This window comes from Clupea harengus, chromosome 7, assembly GCF_900700415.2.
Source record: "Clupea harengus chromosome 7, Ch_v2.0.2, whole genome shotgun sequence".
In the NCBI taxonomy this organism is placed as follows: Eukaryota; Metazoa; Chordata; class Actinopteri; order Clupeiformes; family Clupeidae; genus Clupea; species Clupea harengus.
In genome coordinates, this window is record NC_045158.1 from 14,161,398 (window position 1) to 14,185,294 (window position 23,897).

General features: G+C 44.6%; 2 protein-coding genes across 2 annotated transcripts in view; one reads left to right on the forward strand and one right to left on the reverse strand.

Annotated features, from left to right (window-relative positions):
• Positions 1–941: 941 nt before the first annotated feature.
• fbp1a (fructose-1,6-bisphosphatase 1a) lies at positions 942–4,225 on the reverse strand. Its single transcript, XM_012828638.3, has 7 exons — positions 3,820–4,225; positions 3,408–3,570; positions 3,201–3,293; positions 2,964–3,104; positions 2,655–2,792; positions 2,355–2,474; positions 942–1,457 (listed from the first exon to the last, which is right to left on the reverse strand). The coding sequence occupies exons 1-7, from the start codon at positions 3,987–3,989 to the stop codon at positions 1,269–1,271; spliced, it is 1,014 nt and encodes a 337-aa protein (XP_012684092.1). The 5' UTR covers positions 3,990–4,225; the 3' UTR covers positions 942–1,268.
• A 3,208-nt stretch (positions 4,226–7,433) lies between these two features.
• Positions 7,434–23,897, forward strand: part of kank1a (KN motif and ankyrin repeat domains 1a) — a 49,535-nt gene continuing 33,071 nt past the window's right edge. The window contains exons 1-2 of the mRNA XM_031570612.2: positions 7,434–7,667; positions 19,060–19,137. The gene's annotated coding sequence lies outside the window, so the exon portion shown is untranslated. The remainder of the gene's footprint in view (positions 7,668–19,059; positions 19,138–23,897) is intronic.

A 23,897-nucleotide genomic window follows, 5' to 3' on the forward strand; every position in this document is an offset into this window, starting at 1 on the left:
TGAAAGATCAGAGATGCGGAAGACAAACACATAAAAACAAGAATTTCATGAAGGGTTTACAGTAAACAACCAGAAGTCTTTGTCCACATTCGTATAGACAAGGTGTGCTTTAGACTAAGTTTAAAGACTTATATTAAACAACTCAGGGATCACTATCAGCAAAAAGTTCATGGGTTACTCAGTAGTGCTACTGCCATACAGGCTCATCATTATTTCAATCAATTTCAGTGTTGCTTCAAATACTGTTATGTTGTTTTCTCATTTGTTCCATCGCACTTGCATTTGTCACATGCCACACTGGTCACCCTCTAGGCTCTGTGCAAAACTTACATCAGCAAGTTAATATAACTACACATGCTAGCTAAGTAAGGGTTTTGGAGAAACTTGGTTTACGGAATAACACTACCTTGTTACTATAGTTATTGCAAATTTTACAAGGTTGGCTTTTTCATGTCTTTTTGTGCATGCAATATGATACTAGGGAACCCACTGCGTTTATGTTCATGAGAATGCTGTCAGCTATATTTGCAACATGATGAACTATGAACTACATGTAGAACAGAGCATAGCAACTTGCTCTATTTCAACACAAAAACAAGCTGCACCAGGAATGACCACTCCCTCTTTGTTTGGGTCCCTGAAGCCCCTGAAATTCATGAAATCAGCCTTTAGCAGATCAATATCACTGAAGAAACCTGTGTTTCTTGAAATGCGTAGACTGGCTGTTCCGGGAGGGGTGTTTAGCAGGAGTGTGTGAACAACAGTAAAGACATAGGAGAAGGGAGAACGTGGGGTATTGTGTTACCATAACAATGCTGAAGGAAATGCCTGGAATGTTACTACATAAAGATACAAATCACAAATAGAATTGCTCAAATGACACTCACTAACTCAATCCTGCTGGTGTGAAGTGGAAAATCAAGTCAAAGCCACAACACATGTCGTATAAAGACTTTCAGGCTTTAATGTGTGCAATCCTCATCATTTTAAGATGTAATTTAGTTTTGAAGACTTTTTTGTGGTCAACTCTTACAGCCTGATTCCGATGGAATGGTTATAATAATAAACATTTCACAGTGCCCTTCCAGTTGACTCCAAGGTGCTGGTCCAGGCTGAGTTATTATCTTTGGTCTGGTCAATAATGCTTGGAGTTAGCTTGTTGGTCTCCAGTGTGTGTTGTGTGTGAGGTGGAGTGTGGGTCGGTTGGCCTTTTCTTCAGTCGATTTCCTATTGGTCTCTGGTGTCAGCGTTTTCAATGCGGCCACTCATTAAGGGTAGTGTTTCTTGTAGATGTTGATGTACTCCTTCACATCGTCAGGGGAGCCCAGCACAACAGGCACCCGCTGGTGAATGCTCACAGGCTGGATGTCCAGCACATCCATGTCCCCGATGGTGGCCATGCCTCCGGCCTGCTCAATGATGAAGGCCATGGGGTTACACTCATACAGCAGCCTCAGCTAGATAGAGATAGAGAGAGAGAGAGAGAGAGAGACAAACCTGTTAAGAGCTTTCATGGCACACTGAGCCCTCTGCTGGCTGACTAGGAAATACTGTACCACTGAGTGACATGTGATAGTATTAATTTTATACCATATATCAGAGACAGTCTGAGGTATGATCAGCCAAAGATTCAGGTTTAATCTTGCAATGATGTACACCAGAGGAGAGAGACTTAGATTTCACTCCAAGGATTCACCTTACTCTCTTCTGTCAGCCATTGTGACAATACAGACTTTATCCTTTTCCTAAAACAAGGGGTGTCACCCCATAAGCTCCATCCCTTCATGAATATGTATCAAATTATTACCTGGGAGTCATGAAGTCTAGGACCCATTTGCCCACACAGAGCAAATGGGTGTAAGATCTCCAGCCATGATCAAAGAACTCAAAAGCTGTCTATTCATGAGGCAGAGGCACCTCAGATACTATGACCTGGCCGGGGAGGAAGTGATAGCTATTTCACGCCTCACGCAGGGCAGGTCCAGAATACACATCAGAAGTTTTACATTTTACACATCTCCAAATAAAAGTAACATTTACAACTAGGTATAAGATACATTGAATATTGACTAAGGCATATCCTTATTAACTCTGAACCTTAAATTCTGATTTCTTCACATGGGACTAGGGTCACACTAGATAGATCTGGAATACACAACAAAAACAGGTGAGGTTTCAGTCATAGTTTCTGAGAGTCCGGTCATTCAAGAACAGCAAAGAACAAGGAAACTGATTTCTGCCAACAACCTTTCCTGAACATCCCGTTCACCTTCCATTCAAACATGACTTGCGAAAGAATAAAAAGGAACAAAAACAAAAGATTGCTGAGGACAACCACTTCCTGTTCCTCATACCTTTCCTTTTGGGCTCTTCATATTGGCTGGGTACAGGAAGATTCCTCCGTATACCAGAGTGCGGTGAACATCGGCTACCATGGAGCCCACATACCGTGCTCCATATGGAGCACTCCCATCCTGAACAGCAGCATGTCAATGAGAGGAGCAGTGTCAAGTCACAGAGCACTATACATGCACTAAATACAAGAAACCACTCACCAATCAATCAAAAAATACTTATAAAAAATTGACATGGAGCTAGTATAATGATAGGGATAGGTCCTTCAAACAATACAGTATGCTTGTTTAACAGCCTACCTCAGGGAACTTTTTCCTTTGTAAATACTCTTTGACTGCCGGGTCAAAGTACTGGGCGTATCCTTCATTCAGGCTGTATATATTTCCCTTCTTCTTGACTCTCACATCTTTGTCCACCAGAATGAACTCTCCAATAGCCTGCAAAAGCATTTCGAGTCACCATTATGAAAACAGCCGAAGAAAAAAGAAACACACATCTCTGCATAAAATAAGTGTTAGCATTGTAAAGAAAGATTGTTTTAAAATGCACAGTAAGTAAAAATCATCCCAAAACACATAACCCCACCGCAGACCACCAGAAGGACTTACTGGATCCAGCATGAAGCAGTTGACTCCTTGGCCAGTAGAGAGCACCATCATGGTGGCACTGCCGAAGAGTGCATACCCCGCCGCCACAATGTTCCTGCCAGGTTGCAGGGCATCGTTTTCACAGGGCTCATCATCAGAGCTCTGGGGAAATCATGGAGGGCGTCCGTATTAATGCATCAGACCACTGTTAGCAGATTTAATCTTTTGCAGTTAGAGAAATAAATGCATGGCCTTTACCTTCCTGTAGATTGCAAAGATGGTACCGATTGAAGCAAGGCAGTCAATGTTTGAAGAGCCATCGAGAGGATCGAAGCAGACCACATATTTGCCCTATGAACCACCAAATGGACCGTAGCATTAATTAAGAATCAAAGCATTCTCACAATGAAGTTATTTTACTCTTCCCATGTACTTGATCCATTGAGATCCCCTCCTGAGTCCTACCCTGCTTTCAGGCTCTATGATGATGGCTTCCTCATTCTCCTCTGTAACAAGCACACATGAGGTGAAGGACGACTTGATCATGTTAATAACCAGGTCGTTAGAGAGGATGTCGAGCTTCTTCACCTGGTCCCCTGTCACATTTGTGGTTCCAGCGATGCCATAACTAAGGATGACAAGAGTGGGTGGAACACAGCAGCACCGTGACTAATCAGTCTAACCCAAACGTACAAACTTGGTTCACTTTTGATCAAAGACAACACTACGTGAAATGCGAAGATAAATCGTTCGTCGTGCACGGGGTTTTCTTTGGTCGAGTTTTGCAGATGTATTTGCAAAATAGTTTAAACCAACAGAAAAGTGGTAGAGGATCATGTTGTCCTGAGTGCTTGTTTGTGGTTAAAGTAATACTTACAGATTAGCGATCCCCGCCTTCCTGACTGCACTGGAGATGGCTTTGATGGCTGTGCACATTGAATTCAGGAGTGTTGTCAATTCTCCCGTACCTTTAGCTTTCCTTCCCTCCTCTAATACGAATCGTGTTAGAGTTACCACATTGGTATCAAAAGACCCCCTGTCTGACATCTTGGACACAAGTTGGGCACGGTGCTGCTGTCTTCACAAAGTCTACAAAAAGGAAGACGATTTCTGTCATTGAGTTTGGAAATACTAGTAACACGGAACTTGTTAACGGATGGGGGGTGGGGGTGCGGTATCAAAACGCTGGACCAATCAAGGTTCCAGATTCCCGTGCGGTAGAGGTGTGGCCGGTGGAAAGTTGCAGCTCCAGCTTGCCCTGCAGCGAGTAACCATGGTCTGTGATAGAACCGATACTGTAGCGGGGCTGGGGTCGTGCACGTATAATGGGTTCTCTCAGGCTTGTAATTAGCTAAGTAAAAAGGCTGGCACGTCCGAGCGTGTGAGCAAGCATTTTGCTGTGTCATCATTCGCATGTAAATAACTTAAGCCCACGTGTGAGCGCGAGGCCCGTGGCCACCTAGGTTATGGTGTGTTGAAGTTCAATATTTTGGATGATTTTAAAGCACTATTATGGTGTGAATTCCCAACATCACAGTTACATCGCTGTGAACAATATTAAACACCTAAGTACTCTGGACTTGATTGTCTTTTAATGCTAATGCGGAAGACTGAGCGTGTTGTCCTTAGATGATGTTTACATACTTTTCTTGACGATCTGACATCATTAATTCATATAATTGTAAAAGATTTTATTAATGAAACTGTGTTGTCAGAAATTAATAGGCTACTCTGGGGCAAATGCTGAATAACTTAGCCCTAAAATGACTGGGTTTGATTTAGCAAGTTTGTCCGGTTAACTTATAGTTACCACTTGTAAGCACAAGGAGGCAGTACATACCAATAACGGAAACACCTGATTCGAGAAAAATCCGCTTTCCTAGTTATGTACTCTTTGTAGCCAGTCATCCCACTAAAATTGTAAGATATTTCATCAAGTACCAACGATGGTTGTCATAATCATCATCAAAGATATGAATCTGTGCTACAATTTCACAACTTCGTTCCACCAAGCGCATACATTCCAACCATGCTATATGAGAATGTGACCTGAACAACAATCCACTTCAATATTAGTGATTAACGCAATGTAATTGCAATGTTGAATTGACAGCATACTATTTTTGTGAAACAATGCACAACGTAGTGCCGCTTAGGAGCCGGAAAACCAGTTGGGTGTTAGTTCAGTTCTCTCAATTATCCTACTTTACCTGCTAATTAAGTGCCAAGGTGTGACCAAGACTCATACACTGTTGCCCTCCAGGAATGGAGTCAGGCGGCCTCCTGACACAGTGATCTGGTTTCCCTGGCAAGGATTAAGGTTAGTCCAGAACTGAAGTGTAAGTAGGTATGCAGTCTGTTGAAATTTTTGTTTCAGCCCAGAAGTTTCAGTTTATTGACATGCCAGACATAACCTCATGTGTCTCTAGGTTTGTAAAGTAAACATAGCACAAAAAGTAGGGACATTTGTGTTTGGTAGATTATTTCTTTGTTGTAACAATGCTTCTTGGCAATAAATATTATACCGTTGGAAAGCCTGTTTATTTCCCTTTTAAATGGTGCCACATTTGTAAGGAACATGCATTTGTGGGATGAGCAGCACAGCTGTTTATGTGGGTAGTGCCCAAGCAAAATGTGCCCAAATTCTCTGCCAATGCTAAACAGTTTATTCTCATGTTGGTATTCACTCTTGTTTTGAATTGTTTGGTGGATTGGATGGTTGAACTCTCGATCAGTAACAAGGAACAAACAAGACATATTGGCAATTCACACTTTATTAATTTAATACACCCTCAGGAGCCTCAGGAGCGGGTTGAAGATCCATACGCAGCCACAACAGCCTGGCACCTCCTCCTCATGCTGGTCACCAACCTGGTCACACGTTGCTGTGGGATGGCATTCAATTCCTCAACCAGGAGTCGTTGCAGGTCAGCCATCGTGGTTGTGTTGGTCACTAACACGTACAGCACGCCCAAGCTGATCCCACAAGTGTTCAATTGGGTTGAGGTCTGGACTCATGGCAGGCTATTCCAATCTCTCCCTGATGGTGTATTACATAAATAAAGTGTAAAATTGCCAATATGTCATGTTTGTTCCTTGTTACTGATCGAGAGTTCAATCATCCAATCCACCAAACAACTCAAAACAAGAGTGAATACTAACAGAAGAATAGGAGAATTTTGGCACATTTTGCTTGGGCGCTACCCACATACTCAGCTGTGCTGCTCATCCCACAAATGCATGTTCCTTACAAATGTGGCACCATTTAAAAGGGAAATAAACAGGCTTTCCAACGGTATAAGATTTATTGCCAAGAAGCATTGTTACAACAAAGAAATAATCTACCAAACACAAATTTCCTTACTTTTTGTGCTATGTTTAGTTGGATCTTTCACCAGATGCTTCACCTTGACTTCAATGGTGTGGTGTGTAGATTTGGTTTGGGATCCTAAAAATGAATCCTTCTGTTTTGAATAATATCTGTTAACATAATCAGCTATTATGGGAACCAGAGCTTTCTTCATTCAGCTATAATGTTTTTTTTTCAGGTAGTGCTACAGTAATGTAGTAACAGATGATGTGTGAGGGACTACGTTGGTATGTGCAGAAGGAAGATGAAGAATGTCAGAGACATGTAAAGACCTCTGATTGAGAAAAACATGACAACAAAATATGAAGATTTATTTAGGATCATTTACAGTGGCAAAAAAAACTTGCAGCCCTGAAGTGCAGATACAGTATACAAAAACCTGTGTTTGTTCCTAAGGTGCAGATGCAACATACAGACACAAAGGCCCAATCCCAATGTCCCCCCCAGGCCTAAGCCCTGAACCCTCACATACTTAATTAGCGTCACTTGGTAAGAGCAAGAGGCTGCAAGGGCTTAAAGGGCTTTGTTATCACGTTTTCTTTTTGTTTTTATGTTTTGCATTCCAGTGCCACCGTACTTTCTGCACATAAGTGGTATACATACAAAGTCTGAAACAGATCATATGCACAGCCACTGCATTGGAGTTTTCATGTGTGTTTGTCACAGAAGGGTGCGGCATTCTAGATCATATCTTGTTTGACTAATACAAATAGAGTAAGATGTTGGGGGGTGGGGTGGGGTGGGGGTTGTGTGTGTCATACAAAAGATCAACATGCAATGCTACTGTGATCATTTTACTCTTTAACTGTCTAGTTGCCTCAACTGATAGATAGGGCAACAGACAAATCTCCACATAGTCAGTACTGCATTATTTAATGCATAAAAAGTGGGCATAAAAATACCCAAGTCTGGTAAAATAAACTAATAAATTAACACATTTATAAACTTTAAGAAATTATGAGTCTCCCACTAGGTACATGCACTGTCAACTTGACAGCCCAGATGCACGGTGGTGTATACCTTACCTGTGTGCCTGCTAGCACGTCACGTTTTTGCGTCAGGGAACATCCATTGTGTTCCACTGAAAGCCATCCATGCGTGTTGTGTGCGCATGACCGTATAGTGGAGGAGCTTCTAGTTAGTGAAGAATCCGGGGAATCACGAAGGGTAAGATAGTTAGATAGCAGGGCAATAACCAAGTTTGGTGAGATTACGAACATTACATTGTTCATGAAAGCCTGTTAGCACTATACTAGAGGGCTACTGCGCCTCTTGAAAAGGCTGTAAAGTTGGAGAAGAAAGCTGCGTCAACTATTCTCCACAGTTCTGCAGAGTTGGTATAATTGTAATTGGAGGTAAGTTAAGGTCTTTCTAATGTTCAGTGAAATGTTTTGTTACGTAGCTAAACCAATCATTACATTGTTTTTTGTATTTGTCGTGGGCATATTACAAGCTAAATAAGATATGTTGATCATGGAGTGGCACATGTGGCTATTCACGGTAGTGAATCGGCAATATTATTAATTCACACGAGTTGCAAGGCTTGTGTCACGTAAGAAGCGAAAGGAAAAAAATCCCTATTTATTGTCTTTGGCAGCACTGTGTCAGCTCTCGCTGGCGGTCGTAATGGACAATATTTTTAATGAGCGATATGACTCTGGCTTCTAGCTAGCCTAAATTCACCTGCGCGGCAGAAAAACTCATCGGTAACTTGTAAGCTTGACTTGAAGCTTCACGTATTGGTAACTTGTACATTGCACATCGACAACACTGCAACATAGTCTAACGTTACCTCTGCGGTGTGTTCTACATTGGACGATGGTAACGTTAGTCTTTCTGGGAACATATGTTAGCCTACGGGTTGGTCGAAAACTTTAATTTGTCATAGCCTGCATGTTAAAACAAATATATAAACGCATTTTAGCTGCCAAACAATGCTCCCGCTAATCTACATTGCTGCTTGGATATTTTTGAGCGACGTATACTTTTACAAAGAAACTACAGGTGGGTGAACTACATACACACGACTTCATTGTAGTTTTACTTGACCTGGCACCGCCATGATATTCTCTTGAGAGTAAGCTGCGAGCTGCCTTTATCCACTCCGGTGAGAAACGGCGCGCTAGGGCCCGTGCGTCATTTTTGTTTCACTTCTGCCGTATCATAGTAGCAATAATGACTTGTACAAGGCCATTTGGTTTGATTTGCACGACACGTTTTGGGCAGCTGCACCTTGTTTAAAGTCCTGATCCTCATCTTTGGTCTAGAAACTTTAATTTGTCTGTCACTGATGCTTTAATGATCTATTTGTGTTTGTAATAGGTTTTCATTGTATAGACCTTTATCCCAATATGAAGAACTGTTTTGTTGTAATTATAATTATTATACTGATTTATGAGTAAGTGACTTCACTGTGCTCTCCCAAGACACAGTAACCCATGAGACTAAAGCTAAGGGTTATTTTTTGGTTTATATCCCAAAGTTTATGCGTTATAACCTCACATTGTTTTGGGCACCGCCACTGTCCCTGCGCATCCCAGGGAGCTTGTACATGGACTCAAATTAAATATCCGAGACAATAACAAAAGCCTCATTATGTCCCAGTAAAAAGGGATTTTCAACAACCCTCAGATATCATCCCAGGTGAAAATAAAGCCACTGTATCAGACGCCTAGGAATGGGCTGCTTTGTAGAGGGCATTCCTCTGGCATGTGCCCGTGAAGCATTTCAACAGGACATAATTTCAGGCTGTGCTCCCACAGTTTTCTACCCAGCAATCCCCTTTTTATGCGCAAGTTTAAACTGAGACCATCTATTGGCAAGGAGGAGAGAGCTGTTGAAAATATGTGAAGGGTGGACATCTGATGTGAAGGGTCAGCGTTGGATTTGGCCACAGTGCAAGGTGTTGATTTTGTAGTCGCCGTCTGAGAAAGGTTCTTGTTCTTGTACAGTGAAGACTGGTTTGAAGGCTTTTTTTGCAATGTTGAAAAATGGTTTTGCCTGAGGACTCACTTTTGATGGACAATGCAAGGCCACAGAAGAGATGTTGGGTTTTTCAATAGGGCTCTCTCCTTAATCTTGCTTCCACTTTTGTGGAGATTTGCATGAGGTACTTCTGGGTTGGACCTCTGCAAGTTGTGGCTGTCATTGGGTGGCCTTGAAAGATCTAAGCCAGTGATGTGGGCTACATGCTCACTTCTAAAAGTTCATATGCCTACATGTCAAGTAAGGAAAAAGTGCATGGCCGTAGGGGACAACATTAAGTGTGCAGTTATGGCATAGTTCTATCGTATGATCTGATGGAGTGACATTACCTTAATAAGCCTTGTGTCTAAAAGAGATCTGTCAATTTTTGTGTTTGTTGTTGGTCTGATGGCAGCATGTGTGCTCATCCAACTACACTAGAACACAGACCAAGGCAATACCATGTTCATGCCCACACTGACTAAATGTATATCTTAGCAGTACTAAATCTGGTTCTGGGTAAAAGCATTTGTGTTTGTAAAACCATCTTTATTTGTAAATGTAAACATGTTTTAACCTGGATGATGGTGCTAAACATGGATATCAAGTTGCTTTCAGGGGTGTAAGAGAGGACAGTTCTGTACTTGACGGGTGTAGGTGGCAGGTGTTAAGTTGAGTGTGTGTTTAAAAATGGAGAGGACAGGCTAATAGTTGCTAGGCTTCGCCAGGACTTTGCCGGCCAGTCATGCATGTGTTTTGAGTTTGGCATATGGCTGACGCCTCACAATTTACACCTAATTGAGAAACCACATTATGCTGAGTGATCAAAGCCCAGTTTCCTCTGGAGGAACCCGTCACATCTTCCACCTCTCTCTCTATCTCTCCCCCTCTCCGTCTCTCCCAGGCTGTAAAAATCCGACCTGAATGCTCCCTGTTTGTTTTTAGGAAATTACTTCCACTTTGCTGCTTGGTTTGAACTGTTTGCAAATCTGCCCCTGGTCATCCCCACAACCCCAGTAATCCCTTGAACACAGAGGCAAATTTGGGCAAATGTTTTCATGCGGGGGGATTTGGATCCAGAGTAGTAGGAGGATAACTGGTAGGGACTGGATGGAAGGAAACAACTGTTTTAAAATGTCAGGCGTTGGAGAGACATTTGAGCCCACAGTCATCTTAGCGATCACAAAAATGTACATGGAAATGATATAGTTGTATGTACTGATTTGTCATCAACACTTATGAAAGGCCATATTGAATGCATTTGAACAGAGCCCGTTTGTTAACACTTAGTTGAATTAGGAAGAGCCTTTTGGCATTGTTTTTACTACTGCCATTAGTAGGTGTTGATTTGCTTCTTCAAGGCTGGCTGGCCCATTACTGGTTATATCCCTTTTGGCTGTATCTTAGTGGAACGCTCTAATGATAAAGTGGCATTATCACCCATTAGGGTTAAGAAAGCTAGCGCTATGATCAGCTCAGTTCGACTCCCTTCAGACCTAATAGCTTCAGATTAAGCAGAGAGTGCTGAAGAGGGGGAAAAAAATCAAAGCTGGTCTGGATGGCGCGGTGGAAGTGGTAGCAGCAGCATGGGCCTGCAGGGCTGGAAATGAGTCCAAGCTCATTGGGATGGGGGCCAGTCTCACTGTGGAGTATTTACAGAATTACTCGGAAGCGATTATTTAGAGATGAAAGCCCTGGCACGATTCTTAAACATCTTGTTAAAATAATGTTTGCAAGATGTAGAAGATTGCAAATGGGCAGAAAAAAATCCTCCAAGACAGGGAGGAGGAGGGAAATGTGTTGGGATTTTTAGTTAGGGATGTCTGTAAAATAAAAAATGCACATATACAGCCTTTTCAAGTATAACATCAGATTAATTGTGCAGGCTGTAAACATTTGGTCCTCCACGAGTTAAATATTTGGTCCTCCAAGTTATTCATCAGAGGAATCAATCAAGAGATTTTCATACATAAGGAATAGTTCATTGAAATTTGGCAAATTGGTAATTGCCTGCCAAATTAGCCATGAAAGATCAGATATGACTTTCCTGGAAACAGGGCCTCTCTAGAATCACAGACCCAGAGCCTGAGTTCCAATTGCTTCCATTGTTTCTCAGCAGCGGGCCTTCACTCACCAGCTTGACTCGGGTTTCTCAGGGCACAGGCTGCGCTGCCCTCACAAGGCAAACTTTTTTTTTTGTCCCCTCGTAAGACAGGCATGGACATTAGACGAAGGACTGGGCGAACCATCTTTACATTACTGACCATGTGAGCTTTAACATGGCTATGTTTTGAAATGCAGTCCTATTTTATGCACTTGGTGGATTGCATTTTTGAATGCTAATAGGGGTTCTGATGAAATGTAGGACCAGACAGTATTAAGCTCTTATGTTTTCGACTCCCAGATACTAGAACTAGACAGGGGCCTCTATGTCGTGAAGCGTGTGTATGCTTCTGAATGTAGTCTACTTGGAGCATTATTTGGCTGCTCTCCAGGAAAAGGAGGTGTGGAAGTGACCGTTTTAATCTGGGCATTGAGTTTCACTTTGGGGTGCCTCTCAAACTTGTTTTCCTTGTCTGCTCTCAATGTCTCTTCATGTAGCCACTTGCTAGAGGCTTGGGGCAATAGGAATCTGGCACAAGTACAAAACGTCAGTCAGCTCATCAGTTTTCATCAGGCCTGGTCTTCTAGGGCTGAAGACTTGGTGGTCCCACCATTACTGTGGTGTGTGTGTTATATTTTACCCATCTTTGTCCTTGTCACGAGCCTGGAGCTGATGTTAAAGCCGCTGCTCTGACCTGACCCCGTGTCCCCTGATGGTGACGTCAGGCTCGGCCCACCATGCTCCTCTGCTCAAGGGGACATCCCCTTTGTTAGCCTAATAGGGGCCTGTTGGCCCAGCTGCCTTTGAAGTCGAAGTGGTAGTACTTAATGAGAGAAGTCCCTGTCAGTCACATCTGTTGACATGAGAGCGTTCTATCTCTCTCTCTCACACACACACACACGTTCAGTCTCCCTCTCTGTTTTTGTTACTATTTCTGCTTTTATATTTTTTTTTGTGGATCTACAAAATTGGTGCATTAGGGATTTGTAAGCCGAAGTGAATGTAGAGTTACATTTAACTCCATCGGAAACCTCCTTATGTTGTACACAACAACAACATTGTTCCAACGAACGTAAGGAGAGCAGATTGGCTTCATCTCTACCACTTGCAACAATGATTCCAGTGTGTGGCTCTATATGTTTCATGACTACTTTTTTTCTATCCTGACCTAGTTACTTTTTACTGGGCATGTTGAAGGGTTTTGGACTTGATTGAGGTGCACATGTTTAAACTTGAAGATGGACTGCAGAGGTTGAATGAGTGAAGCCTTCTCATTTTGCAGCCGGGATTACCACAGCGCAGAAAACACCCACCCTGTCAATGTGTTGGGACCACTCACAGAGGCTTTTTGTTCTTCATAATGTTAAGCCTTTACTTCTGGAGACTTCTGAAAGTTGAATCACGTGCCATTCATTTTTTCGCCGTGATGGAGGTTAACTCTTTCAATGCTAGGTTTTAGCACCTCATCCCCTTTCACATTGCCTGCACTTCAGCTGCAGAGTTGCACGCATCTTGTGTAGTGTTAGGTTTCTGCGTTGGTCACAATAATTGCTGAATGTCATGCAATGGTCCTCCAAAACATTGGTGTGTATAAAAGAATGCCTGATAGTCGGTCTGTCTGTCTCTGTAATTAATGGGATGTGTACCGTATTTGCACTGTTGACATTTTCATCTTGTAACGCCTGTAGCCCCTATTAAAGTTGTTAGTGAGTGTTAAATGTGTTTACGGCCTCTCTAAGTCTGCATCCTCCACCTATGACTCATGAAGGTGTATCTTGCTTCCCTGTGCCTGTCTAACCAGAGCAAACAGCCCGAGGCCTGTGGGATGTGTGCGTTGCCCTCTGACCTGTAGGCTTTTGAAAGACCATCCCTCATTGTCGACGTACACAGTTAAGTCATTATTTGCGCGCTTGATTTATTCATCAGTAAGTGGTGGAGCGGATATGTGTTGGTGATGGGCAAGTGGAGAAGAGAAGCTAAGGAGCTTTTAATAGCGTATCTTTCTCAAGGAGAAATGCCCCACTGTTGTACAGCTGTGCCATTCCCATGGTGTGTGTGTGTGTGTGTGTTTGTGTGTGTGTTTGGCAGGGGCACACACTGTAGGCCTTGTGGGTCTCTGCCCAGGCTAATCAGGACTGCTGTGAGGACCACAGAAAATCAACTGCTTTTCAGTTCCAGCATGAAAAGATGCCTCCTGGGAAAGTTTGGAGTGCTCTGCTTGACTAGGCTTGTTATAATTGAGTGTTTTGATAGCTCTTTGAGGCAGAGTGCAATGGAGAAATGGCTTAAGAGTAAGACAAAGAAGGGTCCCTTGTCAGTCTTTCACATTTTAGAAGACCCGTTCTGATCCTCCTTGTCAAAAATGAGGTTATGAGGAATGAGGAACTCCTTCTCTTATTTTTTTACTAAGCCAGTTATGAAAATGTATTCTTCCACAATGTTGGAAGGCTAGGCAACTGTAAGTCACATTTGCTATGGAATCCAGTGTGCATAATTTATGCAAGATCAAACAGGTCCAAATTCTGCCTCATGACATTTACTGAATGAATACATTTTAGAAAGTGAATGCCTTCCAGTGAAATTATCTGTTGTCGTCTTTGTCTGTCTGTCTGTCGGTCTCTCTCTCTGTCTCTCTCTCTGAGGTGTGGCCTCTGCAGAATGAACATGGCTTTAATTCAGTCAGCCAAGTTCTGCACTGAGGGCTCGGCCCACTGGCCTCCTCACATTTCAAATGGAAGTGTCTCTCAGTCCCCACTGCCCTGCTCAGGTTACCCCTCTGAGTGTGGTGTGGTGGTGGCGCTCTGTAATGGTGGGTTACTGCCCAGCCTCAGCGGTCTCTACCGCTCCTGTTTCTGCTTTTGTTACAAAGAAATCTTAAGCTTGAGCTGAAGGGAGAGGAGAGCGCATCTTGAGCTAATTCAGTTCAGCTAATTGAGCTAATCTACGGTATTTTACTAATAAGTGTTTTTTTTGTTATGCTGGTCGTAGACACACCTAGGGATTTGTTCTTGAGAAATGTTGAGTTGTTGGGTTTTAGTATTTTTACTTATGTCTGTGAATTTGTTTTGTGAATTAAATTTTACTTCATTTTTATGCTTGTGTTTGTATGCTGTGTATTTTAATGTGTAATACAAGGACCATGAGCAGAGCAAACACATAAACCATAAAAAATGCATGTGTGTGCCCGAGATGCTCCTTCTTATTATTCCTTTGCAGCCTTTAGCTCCCTGGAGCAGCCTCTGCCTCCTGCTGATACCTCATTTAGTCTCACTCCCAGTGGAGGCCCTCGGTCTCGCCCCCTTTGTTTCACGGGTGCCCTGCACATTTCCCCCGCCGATCATAAAGGCCACTTGTAAAATGTGCCATGTGGGGCTGAACTCAAACTGAAACGAGCTGTAGGAGGATGGAGAATGCGACGGCCTCTGGATGCGTGTCCTCCAACTCCTGTTTGGGGCTCTGCATGGCTGTGTGCAGCTGTTGGCTGGGTTTGGGGGAGCTAATGGTGTTTACATGTTCCAGGGAATTTCTCTCAGGGATTTGAACGACAATTGAACCACAGTATGAATGCTGTGCAGTACGAGGACAGCACGGATGGAAAGTCTCTATTGTAAGGGGTTGCTGAAGTAAACCCTTGTTCATAGAATGAGCCATGGGGTTTGATGATGGATGTCAGTGGTGCAGGCATGGCATTGATCAAGATCTAGAGTGCAAGGATGCCCCTGGCCTATATTTCCAGTGGCTGGTCCTGTTAAAAAATGGGATCTGAATGTGTTTTATCCAGCTCAGTAGGCTGACATGCTTTTACTTAATTTTATTTTCACAACAGTCTCCTCTATAGGGGCCAAGCTTTTCACCATACTGTGACTCCTCTTATAATTAGGGCACGTAAATTGCTTCCTGCTGTGGTTTGGGCTTTCCTTGTTTACAGTCAGGCATTGACTTCCCAGTGACATTGAGGTCTTGCTTTTGCTGTACTCTTGTGAAATCCTGCCTCGGCACGCATCTCACCAAGACACATATGGAATGCCTGCGTGCGTGTTTTAGAAAATGTAGCAGGTGTGGATGATTTTGGCTGCGAGCCAACTCGTATAAGCCTAGAGCGTATGAAGACGTAGGGCAGAGCAGAAGAATGGAAAGTCTTTTTCATTGCCTGCCGTTAATGGACATTTGCCTACTTGCCTAAGGCCTTGGCGTTCCACCCCTTGATCTCTATCTACCCAAATGCTTCCTGTGCTTGTGCCTCTGTTTCTTTCTGCAAAAATGGATTTTCTGATTCTTATCTGTTCAGCATGGAATTCATGAGGCTTCCAATATTCATCTTTACATGACTTTTCTTGTCACTGTTTGGGACCAGATGAAAATGCATGACTACATGCGAGTCCTTCGGCAGCATAGGTGTGTGTGTGTGTGTCTGTGTGTTTGTTCGTGCGTGCGTGTCAGCTTGAGCTGACTGGTGCTGTCGACTATGCCTAGGCCGTAATTCAAGACCTTCTCATATTTCTGTTTGAAGAATAGGGGACGGGTTCACCTAGGCAACTAGTTTCCGTGTGGATGCACTTCTTGGCGTGCTGTCTTCAACGCATATTTGTGTTTACTGAGAAATGTCACCACCTTTCCTCAGAGTGGAGGGGAAAAGAAAACAAAGGCAGCTACTGCTCCAAGGTATCTTTCTGAGATCTGCCTACTTTGTTTATTCAAATGCGCTGGTCCTCGAGGTGTGATGAGGGGGTGCTGACACATTCAGCTGTGCCCGATGACGGCTCCATTTTCCATACACCCTTTTCTTGGGCCTTAGAGATGCAGGCCTACACACAATAAATTATACAATTAAATATCTGTTTGAGAAATGGTTATCTGGAATAGCCTTTCAATTTAAGGCCATATTATACTTTTACCTGTGTAGGTTTTTATAGGGAATTCGTTTTTATAGCATCCTGAAATGTTGGTAAAGGACAGATAAACGCATCTGTCCGTCCATCTAGCCATCCCGGCTCTTCACTGTGTAGATTGGAAAACTGTTGAATAGCTTTTGCAGCCCGATGTTAATGAATATATTGCCAAATTACTTAGGTGGCTAGCTTTTATCAGAGCCAATTGTGCTGCTGTTGGTGTTTGCCAAGCCAAGTCTGTTGGCTTTTAACTGCTTAGTTTGCTAGACAAAAACTCCATAATGCACCTTTAACTAAAGTTTGTGAAGAATACACTATCACTAAGCCATCTGATATTTGTAGGATCAAGGAAGAGCTGTTGAAGCAGAAACTATTATTTAAGAGCTTTAAGTAAAATGAAGCTGGGGCAGCACGTAATACAGATGTTGTAGACGGCATGGTTCAGTGGCTTCTATCCATGCACACTTAGGGTGTGTCTGTGCACATCCATATGTTACACACTGCAAAACGGTTTGGACAGAAAGTGCCCCGATGAACATTCATCAATGTGCATATTGCAGTATGCATGAAGTGTCATTATCTGACCTCAGTCAGATTGTGGTTTTATCTTGAAGTTGTTAGCCCGGACTAGAAACTGCTGCATTGTGGGGTCCCAGCTCCCCATGTGTTTAACTGAATATCCTGTTCTGGAGCTGGAGTGGACGGGACCTGAGACCTCTGACAGCCCCCGCCGTGAGATGGCTTAATTAAAAATTCTTCCACCTCGGCCCTTGCCAGGAGAGCCTGCCCCAGTGATGCACATCACTCTCCAAGTGTGAGGTAATGTTTGCAAACCTGATGAAAACACAGCAAGACGCCCCCTAACTCTGGAGCCGCTGCAGGCCTTGGCACACACACACTGCCTGGGAGGACGGTTCCACCATTTGCATTTGGGTTGTGTTACGGCCAAATTGATCAGTGCCTGCACACACTGAACCCATTCCCAGGCGTTCCTGTGGCATGAAGGTCGAGCGCTGCTTCCTCTCCGGCTGGAGCTGCCCACTCAGGACGCCGCGTCCAGTGAGCTCATCTTTTGAAAACGTTGGACTCCCCGCTCCGTGCCCTACAGGCCCCCGTGTCCTCTGCCTAAACTCCTAACCCCAGAGTCCAACTTTTTTTTTGTCCTCCCTACAATTTGGCCAAAAATTGCTGCGTGTTCCCCCAGCACTCTGAGCCCCTTTTTATGCATCGGATGCAATTTGGCCCCCTGAGGTTAAGTTTCTTTTGTGCGATCGGTTTCCTCCGCAGCATAATTGGTGTTAAGGATCAGATGCAGGCTTCTGGCTTTGATGAGGGAGAACATTGACACAGAGCCACAATGCCCATGTCTGTTCCCCCCCGGAGGACAGTCGACTGTAAGCGAGCAGCTTCCCTGCTGTGTGTGTATGATGTTTCTATACCACCACAGTAAAACACATTTAACCCTTAGAGGGGCAGACTAATGATAGCATAGCAACATGGCCTTTTGACCCCCACACACCCCGTCTCATCACACACATCCGGCAGCAGTCAGGGTTGTTTTGGGCCTCAAAATACCTTCCACTTTGTCGTATGGATGTTGCTGTTGGGGGTGTGTGTGTGTGTGTGTGTGTGTGTGTGTGTGTGTGTGTGTTAGTGAGGGTATGTGTTTCTTCCATGACTGGCTCCTCTGTGTGTTCAGGATGTTGCGCACTGAAGTGTGAAGCATTATCACCACCAACCCCTCCCCTCTCTCCATGCTTCATTTGGGAAGCTGAACTTGTCTAACGATTCTCCATGACTCTCGGTGTCACTTTAGATCATAGCCCCCCCCTTTGTTCAGTTTTTGTCAGTGCGTGGAGAATAATACCTGTGGAAAAGGCCAGTTCCTGTCTTTGTGATTGTTCATACTCATCTGACTTCCTTTGTACAGCGCTCCCGACTCCCTTCATGCCCGCTAATCTTTTAAGAAATGTTGCCTGGACTTGATTGGCCAGGGAGATGCAGATAGATTAACCACGGCTCAGTCCATCACTTTGCAAGCTATGCATAGAGTGAAATTGCTTTGCTTTCTTGATGGTTAGTGTGAAGAACACAATTTATTTGTGTAAGTTTCTTTATATGAATGCTAGTATACAGTATAATGCTATTCTGTGTGTGTGTGTGTGTGTGTGTGTGTGTGTGTGTGTGTGTGTGTGTGTGTGTGTGTGTGTGTGTGTGTGTGTGTGTGTGTGTGTGTGTGTGTGTGTGTGTGTGTGTGTGTGTGTGTGTGTGTGTGTGTGTGTGTTGTGGGGCCTCAGAAAGGATGACATGAACACCAAGTACCAAGACCCTTGAGGAGCAGTCATAACCGTCATTATCAATTATGGCTTAAACACCGACACAGCATACGTGTTTCCATCTTAAAGAATCCTTTCTGTGTGTCTTTTATCTCTGGGAAGCAGGAAGGATCCAGCTTACCTGAAGTCCATTCAGTTTTGTGTAATGCCTTTTGGCATAGTTGGAGACTCCTTGTTATCAGAGCAGCTACTTCCAGTCTAGGCACTGGATCAGCTTAATGGTCACTTAGGCCCGCAGTGGCAGAGCATAACTGCCACATTTACTTCCTCAGTTGAGATAAGAGTCTTCTTGTTTACATAATGACTCGTTCCCGAACTACAATTAAAACATCTTTTGATGGAGTAAGAGTAATACCAACAGCAATATCACTTTACAGGATCACAAGATCTCATTGGAAGTAAATAGCTGTGCATGATGCCGTCTAATTAGGTTCTTTTTTGTATCCCTCTCCAGGTGTGTCCTCTTGCTTAGCTGGGCTTTTACTGACTTGGAGATCTGTGGAATAGGTGGAATAACAGCTCTGGTTCAAAGGTAGGACAAGTCTCATGTTTTTTTATCTTAGCATTCAGACTTACATTCAACTATCTTATATAGCTGTAAGTCCCTCCATATATTCTCATATCTGAGGTTAGTCAAAGCTTGTGCTTCGTAGCTCTTCATAGCTCTGCAGAAATAATTGATCGCATCAAGCTCTTTACAAGGGATGCCTTAAACCAAACTGCTGATGCCTGGCTATACAGCAGCATCAAATAGCACTATGCAAAGGAAAGTCTCTAAACACACACCAACTTGACGCAGTTTGTTGCTCCAGGACTAATCAGGCAAGGTCAAAGTCAAAGTAGCTTTATTGTCAATTATTTTGCATGTTAAGACATACAAAGGAATCGAAAAAAACGTTTCCCACTCTCCCACGGTGAAACATATAAGTGCACACGCACAACAACAGATAAGACAAGACATATAGATATACATATACATATAGTTATAAACATTCAGATACATGTACAGCAGCATAAGTTTCCTTTAAAGTGAGGTTATGGTAGTGAAAAAAAAAAGGCAGCAAAAAGACATCCTGTGAGATGTATTTGTTACATTGGCAGTGCAAGTATACCAGTAAGTGGTAAAGTGATAAAAGTGCAAGGGACAGTTTTGTTGCAGAGTCCTGAGTTATTGTAGGGGAGGGGGGGGGGGGGGGGGGGGGGGGGGGGGGGGGGGGGGGGGGGGGGGGGGGGGGGGGGGGATTTCAGCCTCGTATCAGACTGACGGATATGGCTGGGGGGAGTGAGGGGAGAGAGTTTAGCTTCCTGACAGCTTGGTGTATAAAGCTATTTCTGAGTCTGGTGGTGCGGCAACGGAGGCTCCTATACCTTCTTCCAGAGGGTAGGAGGCTGAACAGACTGTGTGCGGGGTGGCTGGTGTCACTCGCAGGTTTGAACCAGAAACCTGCTGACTGACAGCTGACCCCTTTACCTCCTGAGCCCGTGCTGCCACAAGGGCTGTTGGGTAGGAACAGTACTACAAGCCACCCTCCCCCACGGCCAATCTATAGTGAGCATCCTCGCACAGAACGGCCTTTGTGAGTGCACTCGCATTGTGAAGAGTCAACTAGACGCCCCCCCCCAACCGACGCTCATCACTCACTTTCCCCTCTCTCTCTCAACACACCTCTGTGACCCACTTTCTGAAACATGGCTGTAGAACAACTGTGAGTCAGCCCTGCGGTATGGAGAGAGGATAATCTCTGGCATTATACTCCCCCAGAGCTCCTTGGTTTCTCTTGTTGTTGTTGCTGGAGAAACACGGCAGGTTTATGAACTTGGTGCAGTTAACAGTGGGCGTGTTGTTAAATGGAGTTGAATGGACTGTGGTGTCGTTTTTATGTAGTGTTTTTTTCTTCTCTTTAATCTGAGTTAAATGGGATTAAGTGAGGAGGAATTTGGTGAAAGTGAGGAGACGTGCACAGTATCGTGTTGAGGACGTGGGTGTTCTGGTCTGCACAAATGAGGCTTAATGAGAGTCAAGTCAAAGGCTCTGTCCATTCATACTCTCCCTCTCTCACACACTCTCTCTCTCACTCTTACTCTTTCTCCCTTTCTCTCTCTCCCTCTCCCACACACATTGTAACTCTCTGGCTGTCTGTCTGTCTCCTTTTGTTGTTCACACACAGGCCTAAGCTCAGGCCCTCCTTCATTTTACCACAGGAAGCAATTAAACTCTGGTCAGTGGCATTGTGCAGGGCCCTATTTGCCCTACTCGGGGGCGACAGCACCAAGCCTGGTTTGCGAGCAGCCACTGAGCACAGAGTGTCCACTTGGACCCCACTGAAGTAGCGGAACAGAGAGGGAGGACCCCCTCCGAAATGGGATTAGGGTTCCCTTTCTCCTCTCTCCCCTCCTCACCCATCCACTCCTGCATTGTCAGGGGTCTACTGCTGACTGTTTCTCTCTCTCTTCTCTTTTGCCCCCTTCCCTGAATAGTGAAACAAATAATTGAACTGCAACTCCAATACGATTAGTTCTGTTTCTCTCCCTCTTTCATTCCCTCCCCCTCTCTACTCTTTCTCCAAATGTGTGGTATGTCACATAAGAAATGTTACTAATTTGATAAGACTTTAAATTATAGTGTCGATGTCCACATTCTTCATATCTTCAATGGTATATTTGGAAAGATGGGTGTAGGTTTAGACATGGGCGTGCTGTGGTTTAATGCCAGATGTCCCATAGCAGCACACCCAAGGCACATCTGCTTCTGTGCTGGTTAACCACCCTGTTATATTCACAGAAAAACATATTTCACGGGGAAATTTGGGGAAGCACCAAGATTGCTATTGATGGAGCACATAGCACTATCTATAGCAGGCTGTGGGGGCTGTGGATTGTGGGGAATTGGGGGAGGGGGGGGGTGGATGGGTGCGCGCGCTAGGTTCCCACAGCAGCAGCAGCGACGTCTGGCACGGAGAGCATCACTCGTCCCCCTGCTGATAAGGCTGGTCCAGATTAGCCAGTCTGATATCACGCTGAATGACAACGAGGCCATTTAATCGTGCCTGACCATGATGTCATCTCATTAAGTCACAGTCTGATAGTCCCCTCTCACTCTCTCGCCCCTCCTCCCACCACACCACACCTCCCCTACGTCCCTCCTCTCTGCAGACAATGACCAAGCCAAGGCTATCAGATGAGCAGCCCTGATTACCGCACTGGCTCACACACATACACACAAACACAGAAACACCAACACATGCGCACACACACACACACACACACACACACACACACACACACAGGAATAAAATTACAGTGAGTTTTTTTTTTTTTGATGGGGACGGGGTGTCAGACCAGCTGCTCTGGTTGTTGATCAACAGATGGAGAAGACTAGCTGGGGGATCGGCACAGGAATATGAAATCAGATGAACACAATAGGGGCATCCTCAGAGGAGTGTGCCCAGGTCATCACTATGCAAACTCAACACGGCTAACCGGATCCAGTGTCATACAGACCCCACTCTGATGCAAATGCTAATGGCCCCACAGCGCCCTCCACCCCCTAAACACAATACAATCTGCTTTTAAGAAATGAATTCTCATCTGCATATGGGACTGTTGCCACTCAGTTTTATGGTTCAAAGTCATTGTTCATTGTGTTTCTGTATTAGTTTTTACTCTTTCGTGAGCGGTTTTACCCATTAAAATGAATGTTACTCTGTATGGCTGTATGGCAAGGCTTATTTGGAGCATGATCAAACTTCTGTGTTGTGGCTGTTGAGCGTAGTGGACGCCTGGTGGACACGTGATTGATTTCACGTCCTGTCACGGCCAGTGGTCTAGGTCTTTGTTGTGTGGATCCGGACATGGGAACAATTGTGGGCATGGTATCATTCGGATGGGAAAAAGGCATAAAGAAAAATCCCATAGTTTCAGTCAGGACCGGGGGAGGAAGCGATTGATTTCCAATGGCCTCTCCAACCTCCGCTAACATAGCTTGACATGTAACCAACGCTGGCCAGACCCACGCGTCCCCACAGCCTGCCGGGTCAAAGGTGAAAAAGCAAGCGATGGCAGTGACGGGAAACCAAAGTCCTCACTGGGAGCTCCCAGGCTTCATCAGCTGGTGGCTGACTCGGGGCCGGCTCGGGCCCTCATCTGGACCAGACCAGCATTCCAGTGCTAACTGCCAGTGGTGGGAAGGTGGGAACTATCCGATGGTGGCGTAGTGTGTTTGAACTTGAAATATTTTTGTGTGTGGACATCCTCCTGCTATTTGCACAATATACATTTATGTGTGTGTGTGTGTGTGCATCTGTGTGTTGGTGTATGTCTGTGTGAATGGTGTTGGTTTCCATGTTTGTAGTTCTTTGAACGAACGTGGAAATGCTCCAGCGTCCTTTATCTATCTGTCAGTGGGGGAGGTAATTGCTGGGCAACGGGGTGGGGGGTAGGTGGGGAGGGGGGGTTGGTGGGCTTAGGCCAGTCCTCTGGGTGCCAGGAGGGAGAGTTTGCCCATTCCACACATTTCTGAAGCCTAATCTGCCCAGAACAGACCCTCCTCTCATTAACACCATTATGGAGCTTGCAGTGAGTCCACACAAAAAGCCCTAGCTTCAGAGTGGACCCCTAATTAAGACTGACAAGGTTTGGTTAAGCCCAGGAATGTCTCTGATTGTTACCCGGGCCAGTATTTTAAACACGCCTGCGGTGATGGTCAATAAGGAAGTCCTCTTTAGGTTTTGGCTCCTCAGTGCTAAACTTTTGTTTACCAAGTTCACAGGCCAAATCCCTTCGTTAAACTCTCCCTGAGAACAGCATTTCAATGAGGCTGTGGGGGGTTGTGTGGATCAGTTATCCATCCTCTCAGTGCTCCTTTCGGTGCTCATTTGCAGTGCTGACCTGATGGTCACTCCTAGTGTTTTAAAAGATGGTTCTTTGACTGGTGCAGGAAGACCACAGATGCTATGTGTGAATTAACTGCCAGTATTGCCCTAACTTTTAGGAGAAGAGCGGTTAGCGCATCAACACCCCACCCCAGGCAACCAGGCCACTTACAAGTCAATCAGTTGTGTTGAAAGGTCCTCGCCTGGGGCCTCCTGTTTGAACTTTGAGACGTGTGAGCGAGAGAGAGAAAGCTCCAGAACTGTGAGGAAGGCCAGAGAATGTGCTCCTCAGGCGTTTGATTGGCTGCGCCGCAAAGGTCAAAATGCTTAGCACTGAATAGTGTCCCTTAGATGAATGTCCACACACACGCACACACATACACACGAGCACCCATGCACTCTGTGGAGGAGAGGAGATTCT